General features: G+C 39.7%; 1 protein-coding gene across 1 annotated transcript in view; it reads left to right on the top strand.

The window, feature by feature from the left end:
• Positions 1-6: 6 nt before the first annotated feature.
• Positions 7-16,469, top strand: part of SEC24D (SEC24 homolog D, COPII component) — a 104,607-nt gene continuing 88,144 nt past the window's right edge. Inside the window, exons 1-3 of the mRNA XM_077764724.1 lie at positions 7-188; positions 2,248-2,406; positions 11,874-12,003. Coding sequence (XP_077620850.1) covers positions 2,289-2,406; positions 11,874-12,003 — 248 coding nt within the window. The 5' untranslated portion in view covers positions 7-188; positions 2,248-2,288. The remainder of the gene's footprint in view (positions 189-2,247; positions 2,407-11,873; positions 12,004-16,469) is intronic.

The raw sequence follows: 16,469 nt of genomic DNA, 5'->3' as shown, positions 1-16,469 counted from the left end.
AGTGTTTGACGTGGCAGTTCCCAACCCAGCTGCAACTCTGTGCGCGAGACCGGCGTGCGGGGACACAGGGCCGGGGGAAAGGCGCCGCGGGAGCAGCTCCGCTGCGGGAGCCGGGGCAGCGGGGGCAGCTGGCGCTCGGAGCAGAGCGCAGGCTCTCGGAAGTCCAGCGGCGTGCCGGAGCAGAACAGGTAATGCCTCGCCCTGCCTAGCTACGCTGTGGCGGGACAGCCCCTCCCCAGGCACAGCTGGAGCTGNAATGGGGGTGGGGTGGGTGGGCGTGGGCATTTTTTACCCGCCCCCGCCCCCATCTTTTTGTCTTGGGATGCTGGGACTGCGTGGTTAGGGTCCTCACTAGCCCCGGGATTCCAGGGGCACTGCCAACGGTTTTCTCGTCTCCGTATGAACTTAATTTCCTCTTTGGAGGCAGGCAGTGTTGGAAATATTCATAGTAAAAATGGCAACTGTATCTTAAGGCTTCGGGACATCCTGATAGTGCAACCAATTTGTCCAAATCCGAACCCGATCCAGGGTGAGAGACACACCTTGGCGATAGTTGACCAGTGACAATGGCCTGGGGCTCCACCAGATTTTGATCCTAGGCCTGCTCTTGCCAAGTGGCTTTCTGCCATGTCGCCGCTTGAAGCTGAGTCAGGTTTCTGTAACTTGGTGCTGTGTGAGGAAGTTTGACGTGGCAAACTGGGTTGCGTGAGGAAGCAAATTCCTGTCAGGACCAGTGAAAAGGGACCCGACTGCTTGCTTCCTGCTGCTCGGAGGGAACATCCCTGCCTTTCCTCTCGTCACTCAGCAACAGGCTGCTGCGTAGGTGTGTGCTCCTGCTGACTTCCGAAATGTGCTTGGTTGGATGAGCTTGACCAAAGCTCAGGCTGCCACGTCTCTCTCTGCTCAAGTGGGAGGAGGGAAAAAGTGTTGTCAGTAACAAAGTGGACCAGCAGGCTTTTTCCTGTCTCTCTTCTCTCTAGTTCTTTCCTTCCAAGGAGAAGAAAGTGATCTCATAATATTTTCACTTAGTCGTTTTAGCTTTGGAAACGCATAGTTTAATAGGAAAATGAAACCAAATGAAGAATGACATTTCCTGAATGTAGGTCTATTTCAAATCTTAGCAGGTATCACCGAACTTTTACCTTAAAAGGTAGTATCATAAAATAACAACAGGAATGATACTCCTATGCCAGATGAAGAAACTGGGGAGAAAGTGTAGTATCAGTGTTTTATATCTGCAACATCTTGAGAAGCTTCATTTTGTAAGGACCGGAGGGCCCAGAGAGGTTCTTCACCTTATTCCATGTCACACAGCTAAGTATTAGAATATTTATAGTCAAAGCCTACTTCCTTTGCTAGGATTTAGAGCCTTTTTTGTTACAAAAAAAATTTTTTTTGAGAGTTCTATGAAATGTCTCTTGTCTCATGAAACCTGGAAAAAATGCAAAATTTAGAACAAATTAATGTTTAGCTTCTGAATAGAATCAAGGTGGGTATGTTGCATTTGTGTGTGTGTGCCTGAACATATATGAAATTGCTTTATTGCTTTTTTTCCTTTGTTCCTTAAATATATGTGCATATGTTCTTAGAGGTGTGATATTTAAATTAGAAAGAGAGTCTGGCATCTCTGAATGAGAAACCACTGACAACTCCCAAATTGTGGTAGGCTGCAACCTGGCTTAGTCATTTCATGACTCACAAAATAAGTCCATTATCGACTTATTTATCTTCTGCTGTATTTGTTGGACTATTGATTTCTCTTCGTCCTAACTGCCTAAGTAAAATTACTAATTAGGATAGCACTGAAATGACATAAGCCATAAAACATTTGATTGCAGCCTACTGCCAGTTCTGGTCAGTCAGTTGAATGACTCGTGCTTATTGCCAGTGGCATGCTTTGTGCTGAAACAGGGCCATGGGAACGAAAGGCATGAAAAGAGTAGATACACTTATGAGAGACTAGCTGTGAAATAGTTCATTCTTCCAAAGAAAAAGTGATTGGCAAGTTGTTATGCATGTTTTGTGCCTGAGAATTTGCCTATAGAAGCGAGTCGCTGAGCTCCATAGAGCTATGATTAGAGCCTCTTTAGGGGATAATGATATGATGTGTTGTAAGATATGAAGATGTCTCATGCACCTGATATTTTCCTCAAACCATTATAAATATTTATTAACTGTGTTCATATTTTTAATAGCATTAAGTAACTCAAACTCTCTTGTTGACATTTTTGTTTTCTTCTGTTGCAGGGTTCTTTTGTAGAGCTGTCTCTTGGAATGATATTTTCATAATGAGTCAACAAGGATATGTGGCTACACCCCCCTATTCTCAGTCCCAGCCTGGAATAGGCCTTTCTCCACCACATTATGGACACTATGGGGACCCAGCTCATGCAGGTTCTCCACCAGGTAAAGTGCATTATCTTGGTTTGTGTGTGATTATTGATTCTCAGTACTTGGAGACCTAAGATATTCTGAAAGAGCAGCTTTGGGAATGTTGAATGGTCATTATATGATGTAGTGCTTTGAGAGTTATAGGCTTATTTGGGAAAGTATCTTGTACAAGAAGCCTACATCATCAGTTTAGTTATTGCTTGGAATACAACGAGTTTGGTGGTTTTAAAATATAGATTAAAACAAAGAAGCTTCCTGAATGTTTTGTTTTTACCATTAGACTTATTCTTGCTGTTAATCAGTTGTGTGGGGTTATTTAAACATTTAATAAAAAACCAAATTAAATATATGAATATACATACATACTATATATAATATATATTAAATATATACATACACTAAAGTGGTTTTGGCAATCATGTTAAAAAATCAGGTTTGATATTGGAAAAATATGATGAGATTCGTATATCAAAGATTACTCAGTGATAATAACAAAAACATGGCCTTACCTTGAAATCATTATTGATTAAAATCATTAATGGAGTGGGACTACCATTCATTGCTCTGATGGAAGTTGACACCATGAAGCCACCTCCTTTTATCAAGAGGCTGCTCTGAGGGACCCAAGTTTCAGGGCCAGGGTGAGGCTCATAAGTGCTTGTTTCAGGTCTAATGGTCCCATAGTTCCTAAAAATATTTGTTTAAGACAGTTCTTGGGAATCCTGAGAGAATGCTGAGGAATTCAGCTCAAATCGTTGTATAAGTCAGTGAGTGTCTCTTGGGGCTCACTAGGACTGACTCAGATGTGTAGAATCTGGGCTCTGCCAGATAGCATGTATGGAGTGCAAAGTCTCTGGGGGCTGGGCAGAGCCCTGTAGGGAGGCTTGACTGCAGCAGCCACACAAAGTTTGTATCAGAAGATGCTCTAAAGACTGTGAATTTCCTGTAGAAAGTGACTCTTGTGATTCAGTCTGCTCCTAATTTTTAAAAACCTTCAGATGAAGCATCCCCCTCTTGTCCAGAACCAATCTTCCCCATAATATTTATAGATCTGGATCCTGTAAGAACTGTCTTTTTCTAATTTCTTTCTCTCTGGTAGTTCATTCCCCATCTGCATTTGTATATGATGATGATGATGATGATAAATTGCTCTTTTTGAGTGCTTACCATGTATCAAAACCAGGTCCTGAAAGCTTTATGTACATTATTTTATTTAATCCTCACACAATGCTATGCAGTGGATTGTTAACTCTATTTTGCAGCTAAGAAAACTGAATGGTTGGTATACTGTGATTTATCCAAGGTCACGGGGGGGAGGGGGCGGGGGGAGCCAGGATTCATATGCAAGTACCTCAAGAAAACAAACAGCAAACTCTAAAACATACCAAAGTAGAACAGTCAGTATCATTCAGCCTTCCTTCCTCTCTTCACAACCATGTTCTTAAGCAATTACTGCTTCCCTCAGTGACTCTCCATCCTTGCCTCTCAGTTCCTCCATGGCTCAGTGTAGTCTCTGCTCCATAGCTTGGGCTCCACCTACCCTTCTCCCACCAAGGTCATCAGTGGCCCTAATACCAGATGCAGTAGACGCTCCCCTGTCATCTTTTGAATTTGACACTGCTTATGGCTCTTGTTTGTACAAAACTCTCTTCTTCTTTGGTTCCAGTGACACTATCTTTTGTTATTTTTCTTGGTGGCTTTCTGGACATGTTTTTCTAATGAGCCCCCTACCCCTTCTACATGACCCTAAGTATCGCTTTTCTTCTTCTTTTTTCTTCTTAATTGTTTTTTTTTTTTAATTTTAAGTAATTTCTATGCCCAACTTGGGGCTTGAACTCATGACCCTGAGATCAGGAGTTGCTACACTGTCTAAACCAGTGAGGCACCCCTCTCTTTGTTCTGTCATCATCTCTCTCCTCCTCTCACTCTACAGGTTTTTCCTTAGGCTGTAACATTCCATATGAAGTGCTAGTCTCTCAGATCTATTTCTCTAGCCCATATGTCTCTCTCAAGCTCCAGACCCATATTTTCAATTGCCCACCTGTGTATGTAGGCACATTGAATTCATCATGTCCAAAATAATTCAGAATATTTTTCATAAAACCTACTTTTTCCAGGCATTCCATATCTCACCCAGCATCGTCATCATTCATTCAGTTATCCAAATTAGAAACTTTCACTATTAAAAACATTCTCTTCCTGGGGCGCCTGGGTGGCTCAGTCGGTTAAACGTCCAACTTCAGCTCAGGTCATGATCTCACAGTTTGTGGGTTTAAGCCCCGTCGGGCTCTGTGCTGACAGCTAGCTCAGAGCCTGGAGCCTGTTTCAGATTCTGTGTCTCTTTCTCTCTCTGACCCTCCCCTGCTCACGCTGTCTGAGAGGGCAGAGAGAAACAGAGACACAAAATCCGAGGCAAGCTTCAGGCTCTGAGCTGTTATCACAGAGCCTGTTGTGGGTCTTGAACCCACAAGCTGTGAGATCATGAGCTGAGGTTGGATGCTTAAGCTACTAAACCACCCATCTGCCCCCTTTCCCAGTTTCTTTTGAGGAAATTGTAAATCTCCTATGCGCTTCCTCCTCTCTATCTTGTCACTCTTTTTGTTTAAGGCATCCATTTCTCACCAGGATTACTAAAATAGTCTCTTAACCATTCCCTCTATATAGTACCTCCTTTTTCCAAACCATCCAGTCCTGTGCTGGGGGGAAATTTATTTTTTTAAAGCTTATTTATTTTGTAAGCTTATTTATTTATTTTGGGAGAGAGAGAAAGAGAGAGAACATGCAAACATTAGCAGGGGAGGGGCAGAGAAAGAGAGGATCCCAATTAGGTTCTGGGCTGTCAGCACAGAGCCCAACAGGGGCCATGAGACCATGTCCTGAGCCAAAATCCAGAGTCGGAAACTCAACCAACTGANTGGCATGCAAGTCTAATTTTGCCTTTCTTTTTCGTAAAACCTTTTATAGCTTCCCACTGCCTCTGATTGTATTTTAAGCTCCTTAGACCTTCATTAATTTACCCATTTTCTTTTTTTCATTTGCCAAATTACCTTACCTGTTACTGCAGTGGTGCTAAGCCATTAGTCGTTTAGAGCCTGGTTTGTACTTGTGCTCTCATTTGCACTCCGCGCTACCAGAAGGTGGATCCATGCCTTCCTGTCCTCCACTCTCCTCCTTCAGACTCACTTCAGGTGTTGTGCCTGCAGATGTTTCTGACCGCTGTTCTTTCTCAAGCTTGTCTATAAGTACTTTTTTTCCTTTTGTGTTCTTCTAACACCTGTGCAGGCCTATTTGTCACCCTGTGTTGTAATAGATGTGCCTGGAGCAGGGAAGGTACCCATTAAATGAGTGTGTGAATGACAAGCTGCTGCATTCATCAGCAACTCTCTGGTGTTTACCAGTATTAAAACAATAACAAAGAAACTGTCTCTGTTGGACTAAATCCTTCACATGTTAATTTAAACCTTTTTCTCCATATTCAATTCTCAGATAGATACCAGGCTATCAGACTCTGTAAATATCCATTTTTGTAAAATATGGTGTTTTTTTGAATTATTTAAGGCTGTTACTACATCACCCTAGCTTTTATTTTTCTGGGCTGAGTGACCCTAGAGCTCCTAATCTTCAGTCATCAGGTGCCCTCTTTTCTAGTCTTTTGGAGCTCCTTTTATTGTTTTTCTGGCAGAAACAGGCAATCTAGTTGTGGTTCCTTGAAGTATCTGTTCTACCATAGGTATGGGTAGTGCGAACTCTTGTTTTGCGTTTCTCATAGACCATTCCTCCATTTGTGCCTATTGTGTGATGCAAGTGCTATGTAGTAACAACTTTAACACATTTATTGAGTGAGCGAAATACTTGTGGCAATGTAACGATGAATAAAATAAACCTAATCTCAGGCTTTAGAGTACTTACTTACCCTAGTGGGACATGCACTAAGTACCTGACAGAGGCAATATAGGGGGTAGTACTATGATAAAGGAGGTGGAAGGTGGTATGGAAGCACGGGGGTACATAACCAAGACTTAGGGATAAACGGAATCCTCCTGGAAGAAATGACCTGGAAGATGAGTAAGAATTGGCCAGGTAGGGAGGCAGCTTGCTGGGATTGGGAGGTGGCACTTTTGAGCCACCAGCAAGAGGTTTCCGCATGGCTGAGATGTAGAGTGCCAGTAATGAGGGGTATGCCTGGAGTGAAAACTGGGGTCATCTTAAGACTTTATTTAGGCTTTATTTTAAGGTCAGTAGAGTGCCACTGAAGCGTTTCAAGCTGGGAAGGGCCATGATACTGTGTATATTTTAAAAAGAGTTATACTCCACATCAGAAAGTGTGGAGAAGGCATCAGACCCGGACACACTGCTTTCTGGAACAGGGCTGCTCATCCTCCGCACTGTTGACACTTGGGGCCAGTTAATTCTCTGTTTTGGGAGGTTGTGCTGTGCAGTGTAGGATGTTTAATAGCATTCTTGGCCTCTACTCAGTAGATACCAGGACTCCCCCTCCCATTCCCACCCAGTGCTCCCCCCCTTCCCCAGGCTGTGGCAACCAAAAACCTTAGACATTGCCAAATATCTCTTCAGAGGCAAAATCACCCCTGATTGAGGACCACTGGTCTGGGAGCTGGGAGGCAAGAACTATTATTGATGTTCTGGAACTAAGGTAGGGTGATGAAAGTGGTGAGGTTCATAATAAATAGCAAGCTTATATACCAACACCACCAGGCACAGTGCCTCAGAAACAGTAGTTATTACATGTCCATGCACTAGGAAATGTATCTTTATTTTACTTTATTTTTTTATTAAGCATGAGAAGTGCATTCCTTAATCACCATCATCTATTTCACCTGTCCTCTCCCACTCATCTCCTCTTTAGCAACTATCAGTTTGTTCTCTGTAGTTAAGAGTCTGTTTGTGGTTTGCCTCTCTGTCTTTTTCCCCCCTTTGCTCATTTGTTTTGTTTCTTAAATTCCACATATGAGTGAGATCATATGGCATTTTTCTTTTGTTGACTAATTTTGCTAGAGTTAATACCTATTCTTCTCAAACTATTCCAAAAAAATAAGAGGAAGGAAAACTTCCAAATTCATTTTTGAGGCTGATATCATCTTGATACTAAAACCAGACAGACACCAAAAAAAAAAAAAAAAGACAAGTACAGGTTGATATCTCATGAATGTGGATGCAAAAATCCTCAACAAAATATTAGCAAACCAAATCCAACAATACATTAAAAAAATCATACATCACAATCAAGTGAGATTTAATCCCTAGATGTAAGCGTGATTCAATTCAGTTTTTGCAAAACAATCAACATGATATATCACGTCAACAAGAGAAAGGATAAAAACCATATGATCATCTCAATAGATGTAGAAAAAAGTATTTGACAAAGTACAGCATCCATTCATGATAAAAACTCTCTTTAAAGTAGATCTAGAGGGAACATACCTTAATGTAATAATGGCCTCATATGATAAATGCACAGCTTATGTCATACTCAACAGGGAAGAACTGAGAGCTTTTCCCCTAAGGTCAGGAACAACAGGTGGATGTCCATTCTCACCACTTTTATTCAATACAGTACTAGAAGTCTTAGCCACAGCAATTAGACAACATAAAACAATAAAGGCACCTTTGGTTATTTTAGATAAACTTTTTTTTCACAAATAGTTTTTAATTTTGGTTTTAGTTTGTCAGATCCAGGACCAAGTTCAAGATATACTTTTCTGTGATGTTGTTTTGGTCAGAGTTTTTTGTTGTTGTTGTTGGTAACAGAGACCCCTACAGTAGAAAGTGATCTGTTAAAGGGCTTCAGGAAGCTAGGAGAATACAGAGGAAACCAGAACCAGGCTTGGGACCCCGCGGTCTGTAGAAATGCTCACCTCACAAGCCATTCCATTAGCAGCCACTGCCTTTCTACCCCAAAACCACCATTTCCACCTCCTGGCCAGGGTCTCTCAGAGGTGTGTTGCTTTGCTGAATTTAGAGTACATGGCAACCACATTTATTAGAGGTTTATGCAGTGGACATTCCACCTTTCCAGCTCTGGACCAGATGGAAGGGCAAACCACAAAGGAAAATGGAATTGGTATTGAGTAAGCTAGTCTATATCTGCCACTATATTAAAGACCAGTTTGTGATTTTAGATCTTTTTCTTTTGGCATAAGCATTGTTATTAGTTCTTTCTCATGGTATGGTTTTTCTTATTAAAATTTTCATACTGTCTATAAAGAACTCAATTTTTCTTTATCACTGATCACTTTTGAAAATACCTGTGATGTGACCAGGTGAAGACTATGACTTTGCAGGTAATAGTGATACTGATTTCCCTTTGCCCTGAGGATAGAGTCCAAATGGCACACAGGACTTTGCAGCCTGACCCAACCAACCTGGACAACCTCTGTTCCAGCCACTTTCCCTCATAATCTCCCTGCACTGAACCTTCTGCCTGTCCCTGATCATGCTGTCCTCTCTCATATCTTTGCTCGAGTTTTTCCTTTTGCCTGAAACCTTCTATCCTGTCTCTACACTAAGAAAACTCTTGCTTGTCCTACAAGATTCAGCTCAAGCAGGCCTTTCTCTTTGAACTTTTTCTTGATTCCTTTAGGAAGAGTTACCTTGTCCTTCTGCATATTATAACACTCATCACATTACACTGTCATTGTTTGTTTACATGGTTGTGAATTCCACAAGAGCTCTCAGTGTCGCAAAGGCACATTGAATGTATGTTGAACAAGAATGAGTTTGAAACACTGTCATAGAGTTGATTTTCAAAAACAAAAAGGAAAGAACATTTTAGTGAAACTGGTGTATAATAGTTCTGCTTGAATATATGTAAACTGTTTTTTTTTTTTAATTTTGTTTTTGTAACCAGAAGTTTATTAACAGGTGCATCTTATGGATACATATGGGAATACCCATACACGAGTAATGCTGAAAACTGTTTTTTGATTTTCTGGAAATATATATGAGGGTTGTTAATGAAATTGGTATTTACTTATTACTTAAAGAATTAGAATATTTTTGGTTTCTTGCAGTACATGTAATTATTATTTTAGCACTAGTGTTGTGCATTTTCTACTTTTGGCCAAAACAATGTTTCAAAAGTGAAATGCAAGTGTACATATAATTATAGTATATGTGTTCTATTAGAATATAAATCCTTGAAAAAAGGAGGTCAGGAGATATAGTCAGAGGAGAGGAAGCCAAGATTTGTTCATTGATTACCTTATATATCAGGCATTTCTGGGTGCTATTATGTCTATTGCCTTGTTCAATTCTCAGAACAGTCCTTGGAGACAGGGAGCATTACTGCCATAATATAGTGTTAAAAGTTGAGGTTTCAAAAGACAGAAGTATCTTGTCAGGGTCATAGCCATTGACTGATGGGAGAAGGAATTCAAACCCAAGTCTGTGTAACTGCAAGTCTCATGTTTGCTGTTACTTTGCTGGCTTTGGAGTTTAGAACTTTATATAAAAATGTGGTGTTAAAGGAATAATAGGGGTGACTGAGTGGCTTAGTCAGTTAAGCATTTGACTCCTGATTTCTGCTTAGGTTCCTATCTCACAGCTTGTGAATTTGAGTTCTGAGTTAGGCTCTGCTCTGTCAGCTTGAGATTCTCTCTTTCCCTCTCTCTCTCTGCCCCTCCCCTGCTTGCACTAGCTCATTCTCTCTCAAATAAATAAGCATTAACAATAATATTTGTTGTTTTTCTTCTTAGTATATGAAAAATTGCTAAATAAGACGGACTGTAAAGTTAATACGATGTTTTTCTTAAGTTTGAGGAATCCCATTTTAAGAAGAGAAAACCTTTTTGAAAGTTTCAGTAATATTCATGAATACAGCCATTTCACTGGTTATATTACAGTCTGTATTACCCAAGTATCTGAAAGCATGCTCTCAAAAGTATTATGATAATAATATAAGAAACGTTTCTTGGGCAACTACATGGTCATCCAGTGAATCCTCCTGCTATCTGAGTGAATAAACTGTAGTGGAAGATAAAAGAAGAAAACAGATGTTGGGTATGAAATATTATCATGAGGTCAAGTGGAGGAGTGCATAGAGGCCACCTAGGAGGTCACTGATGATGGTGTCAGAGAAGAGGGTAGGGTCAAAAGTAAGCTGGATGAGGGACAGCTGGGTGGCTCAGTCGATTAAGTGTCCAACTCTTGGTTTTGGTTCAGGTCATGATCTCAAGGTTCATGGGTTCCTGCCCTGTGTCAGGTTCTGCTATCAGTGCGGAGCCTGTTTGGGATTTCTCTCTTCCTCTCTCTTTGCCTTTCTCTTTCTCAAAATAAATAAACTTAAAAAGAAGAAGTAACTTGAATGAGCTAGAACAAAACAAGCAGGTTGGAAGTGGAGAGAACAAGTAAAAGACATATGTTGTCACAAATGATCTAGTTGAAGCATTTCATTTTGCAGTGAGGGGACCCTGAGGTCCTTAAAGGTAAAATTCTTACTCAGCACCATGCATATGTTAGTAAATAGCCATGTGGGGCCTTGAACTCCTCTGACCCATTCTTAGTGACTTTTCTCCTCTACCACAATTTCTCTAGAAGAGAAAAAATGTCTGCAAATAGTTGTAAAGAGAGACCTTTAAAGATCTAGTTGAGAAGAGCTGCTTGTGAATGAAAACAGTTACTGCCAGGAGCATCTACTCATCACAAGGGATCTCACATTGTGTATGACTCAGCGTAATGACTTGAGCAGTTCCTCAATTGCTTATCACCCAGCTGTTTGGAATCCTGGAAGAATTATTAACTCTGAAGGCTTGCTTTGCATTTGTTGGAAAAACAGATGCAACTTTCCTTTTGTTTTCCTCATTCTGTAATTCAAAGGCATTTTCATGGGCAACTGGGTGGCTCAGTCAGTTGAGCATCTGGCTTTTGATTTCGGATCTGGTCATGATCCCAGGGTAATGGGATTGAGGCCCCTATCTGGCTCCATGCAGAGTGCAGAATCTATTTAAGATTCTGTCTCTCCCTGCCCTCCCCAGCTTGTGTGTGCATGCATACTCTCTCAATAAATAAATAAAATAAAAAACAAAGGCATTTTCAGAGATTTTTTTGCCCCCATAGTTAGATGTAGGCTCTTTATTATACCTCATACTGGTTTTTTTTTTTTTCAGTTATTTTTTGAAATCCAGAATGGCATTTTTCATTTCATATTCTAGCATTCTTTGTGTGATTTTATATTCTATTAAGGTGCTTCTACCAAATGCAAGTTTATTTCTTCTGTTTTAGTTTCTTTTTAGTATTGAAATGATTCTCTCCTTTTCTGCTCTCCTATCATTATGATGGTCAAGTAATTATGGGAAAACCTGGTATTGATAGATTTGTGATGGTTAATGCAAATTTAAAAGAGAACTTGTCTTAATCTATGTCTCCCCCTCCTTCCCCTCCTAGTTTTCATTTTTAACCTAATGGCATGGCATCCTCTCTCTTTGCACATTCTACTCTTCTAAATTCATGCCCTTCTGTTGCAGGTATGATGAAGCCAGCAGGGCCTTTGGGGGCTGCTGTCCCTGGGGGGATGTTGCCTCAGGGCCCTTCACCTCCTGGACCCCATCAGTTTGGCCAGAATGGAGCTCATGCCCAAGGGCATCCTCCCCAAAGGTGAGCTAGGTAGATTTCAACCCACATTTGTATATTCTACTAAAATGGTCTCACAGGTCCCTTCTAAACTAGCATGTGTATTGATTGAAAGTTTGACCTCTTGGTTCTGCCCACACCCTTGAAAGGACTTGCTAGAAGACTGCCCTAGGAAACAAACCATTTAAAAAAGATAGGAGGGGGGAAAAGCAATACTAGTACATATTTAAAAATATAAAAAATTACTTGTGTCAATACCACACATTTTAACTTTGGATTAAATTCATCTTGTTTTAGAGTTCTATATTAATCTCTAATTCCTTCAGATGTCTATTGCCTGTATTCCCCAATAAATTTTAAATTATCTATCCTCTTGAATACTTCGTAGAACTGATTTCAGTGCCAATAGGTGCTTAATAAATATTTTAAAAATTAAATCAGATTGTGGCCAATGATAAAAACTGGATTTGATATGGAAGGTACACAGACGGATGCCTTGAAAGATTTCTGAAATGCAGGGCAATAGTAAAAACAACAGAGGAAATAAATCTTCTGTTTGTGTTTTTATAATAAATTCTGGAAGGAAAAAGTTGGGGGCAGACCTGAAGAAGCCAAGAGAGGAGATGTAGGAGATTTGTTGAGCTCTGTACCCCAATGGGGACTCTCCCCTAGGAAGGGAGCCAACATCACACCTTCGCTGCCAGAAGTCCCATTATTATTTGTCGTGTGAGCTGCTGCTGTGGAGCGTCCTAGTGCCAAGCTGTATGTAGTGTTTACTTTGGAATTTCTCCAAGGATTACCTGGAGGCTTCATTTCCCAGGTCTCTTTCCCAGGCTGTTACGCTGTAGGGTTGGGTTTGGGGAGGAATAGCCCCTCGATGTGAATCTGGACCCTGCTGCTGCTGCTGAAGCCATTTAGTTATCCTTTCAGGGGGCCTAAGAGTAGTCCCTCTTAGTGGGAAAACTCTCTGGAATTTTAAACATTGGCAAGTTAATTCTCTTACAGGCCATTTGTGAAGTTCATACTTCCCGGCTCTTGTTTGTCATGATAACTTTCACCATTGAAATGTTGCTGTGAGATACAAAGTGAAGGTTAATACAGGAAACAGGATGAGTGAATCTAAGTAATTTGGTTTACATATGGTTGTGGTTTGAGCAAGAAGCATAAAGTCAATGGGCCTGACTCGGGACCTGACCCTGCTATCCCTGCCTACTCTCATTAGCTTGGGCACAAGGATCAGAGTAGACAGACTGAGAACCAAGATGCCTCTTCTGGCTCAAAAAAACAAAACAAAACAAACAAACAAAAAAACCCACAACCCAAACAACAACAACAATAACAAAAAACAAAACTAGTTGTGTGATGCTGGTGAAGTTCCTGGGCCTCTAGGCCTCCTCATTTTCTTCACTTGTAAAATGTAGAAATAGAATTCCTAGTCCAGAGTACAGAGGAAAAGATCTGGAAAAGTTTATTGTTGTGAACTGCCAAGCATTTCAGATTTTTTTTTAAAGGAAGAAATGCAAAAATTAAACAGCTGGTTTGAAGCTAAGAAAGCTTTTGGACACTGGTTGTATTGCTCTTTTTGGTTCTTTCCATTTGTTTCACTTGAATTAGGTTCCTTAGAAATAATTAAACTTGAACTTTGCCACCTTCGCAGTGTGGTTGTTAGCTCAACACAGAGCCTGGCACAGTGAAGAGTGTAGACTGTATAGAGTCAGGACATGTTTGCTACTCTTGGTTGAGGCAGCTTTTCCTTAGTTCCCTCATCACAATTTTAACAATAATAGTGTGGTTGTAAGGATTTTGATGATTGATGCTTGCAGAGAATCTTGCATAGTGCACAATGCCCATTAAAGACTCAGTATGTGTTAGCAGTTATCAGTGCCATTTTCAGTGGCTATAGAAAGTCTGTTTGTAGTGTGTCCTTCTTCTTCCTTTGTTCTAGCTACTCATGACAGCTCAACCTAGGAATCTGTTTTTATTGTGGTTCCCAGGGAAACCCTGATAGAATTTGCCCCATCTCCCCACTATTCGCTTGCTTCAACTTGAACTGTGAATTAAAAGTTGGAAATGGATTTAAAAATGAAAAAGTCATGGAAAAGTCAAGTATTCAGACTCAGCGTCCATGGTTACCATTGCTAATTTGCCCTCATGGGACATATTTCTGTGTATGTAGTTAAATGCAAGGGGCAGAGGGCACAGTGATTGTGCAGGTGATTCACACAGGGATTGTCAGAGAGCATAGATGGCTCACGACATTTCTTTGATGATTATAGCATTTCAGGTGTTATTTGTACTTAGAGAACCCATCAAAAAAAACTCTTAATTTTTACCATATCTAAACTGTTGAATGAAAACAAGATATAATTCAGAGTTACTATGTTGATTAAAAATTTAAAAATTTATAATTTTTATTTTTAAATATTGCTCCACAGGCAATGCTTTATAAAATTTAAAAATCATACATAGTCATTTGTCTTACTGATCTTGGCTGAGGCAGAATAAATTTCTTAAACTTGTAAATAGTACTAAAGTTATCTACAAACTGTTATTGCTGAGTGGGATTAATCTAGTAAATAAAATCTATAACTAGAAATCCATTTTTTAGTTAGAAGAAGAAAAGTCAATTATAAGTCATCTATTTTGATCAAAATATGATGAATTAGGATGGGAGAGGTTGTGAAGATGAGACCCATCTTGCCAATTGAAGCTGATAAGGTGAAATCTGCTAAGAACTTGGTTGCAGTGAAAAGGAGAGAGCAAGAAAAATAAAATAGTTGTTTTCACTTTATTTCTTTTATGTTTTCTCTTCGTGTGTGTGTGTGTGTGTGTAGAAAGCAGTCATGTTGGTACAGGTTTTGTTTTCTCTGCTTTATGGACTATTTAAAACCCAGATTTTACTTCAGGCCAATCTTAAAAAATATGATACCTTATCTCCACATTCTAACAAACTTCAGCACATAGCTCACTACTTGAACAATTTGTTGCAAAGTTAAAAATAAGAAGTATTCAAAGTTGAGCAGGCCATAGAGAACTGAGTCAACTCTCCAGAGGTTTAGGACTAAACTGAGCATCAACCCTCTGGTAGTGACTCTTTATTGACTGTTGTGTTTTGGGGCACCTGAGTGACTCAGTTGGTTGACCGTCCAGCTTTGGCTCAGGTCATGATCTCATGGTTTGTGGGTTTGAGCCCTACGTCAGGCTCTGTGCTGACAGCTCAGAGCCTGGAGCCTGCTTTGGATTCTGTGCCTCCCTCTCTCTGCCCTTCCCCCACTCACACTGTGTCTCTCTCTGTCTCTCACAAATGAATAAACGTTAAAAATTTTTTTGACTGTTGTTTTTTATGGTAAATCTGCCCTTTTCTGACATTCAGTGAAACATTAAAATAAAATATAGAATTGAATGTTTTCTTAGCCCAGAAACATTAAATAAAGGAATCAATGTGAGAAATATTTAAATCATATGATTCTTAATTTTAACCACATTGTATTTATAGCACAGAAAGGGATCTTTCCATTCTATTTGTTCATTTTTTCAGTTTGAAAGCTGAAAGCTATGGAGATTAAGTGGCTTGCCTATAGTCACACATCAGGGTCTCCAGGCTGGTAGTCTTAAGGCCTGGATCTGTACTTAAAACTCTGATACTTCCTTGCTGTGTGTGTGACCTTGGTATAACTAGTTTAGTAAAGTAATGAAATTGAAAAATATTAAACCATGTTTAATATTTGTATGTTTAAAATGTTCTATTTACTTTTGCTTATTTATGTGAGATTTTTTGTTAGCCCTTTAATACTACTTTATTCTTAAATTGATAAAATTGCTTTTAAAATTAAAATCTGTTTAAGATTTATAACATTTAAGTTGGCTAGAAAAAAATTTATTTGTGAATTTCTTTTTTTTTAATTTTTAATGTTTATTTATTAATTTTTTTTGAGAGAGAGAGAGAAAGAGACAGAGCATGAGCAAGGAAGGGGCAGAGAGAGAGGGAGACACAGAATCCAATCCAAAGCAGGCTCCAGGCTCTGAGCTGTCAGCACGAAGCCCAATGTGGGGCTCAAACTCACAAACCATGAGATCATGACTTGAGCTGAAGTCCATCGCCCAACGGACTGAGCCACCCAGACGCCCCTATGAATTTCTAAAGCCTAATTCAAAAGACATATATTAAACAATGAAGGAAAAGTATGGTCTAATGGTTGTGTATTCTCCATTCTGTATTTTAAGTCATCAGCCTTTTGTTAAGTTAAAAAAAGATCCTGGAGGCTGGTTGTATCATAGCTTCCATTTGAAACATACTTCATCTGTTTGTACTATCTATATAATACATTGTTCATATAATTTTATATTTTAAAAATATTATTAACATTTGTGAAATATCTATGAACATGTTTTAGATAATTTTTTCTTAAACGATTGAATAATACCCCCTACTCCTAATTTAACTGCTAGTTCCCAGTTCCTGCTTATTAGATCCAAATCCTGTAACAAAC

The sequence above is a fragment of the Crocuta crocuta genome, unplaced genomic scaffold (genome assembly GCF_008692635.1).
Source record: "Crocuta crocuta isolate KB4526 unplaced genomic scaffold, BGI_CrCroc_1.0 scaffold708, whole genome shotgun sequence".
NCBI lineage: Eukaryota > Metazoa > Chordata > Mammalia > Carnivora > Hyaenidae > Crocuta > Crocuta crocuta.
The sequence above is the reverse complement of the archived record's forward strand: the minus strand, read 5'-3'. Positions and strand labels throughout refer to the sequence as shown.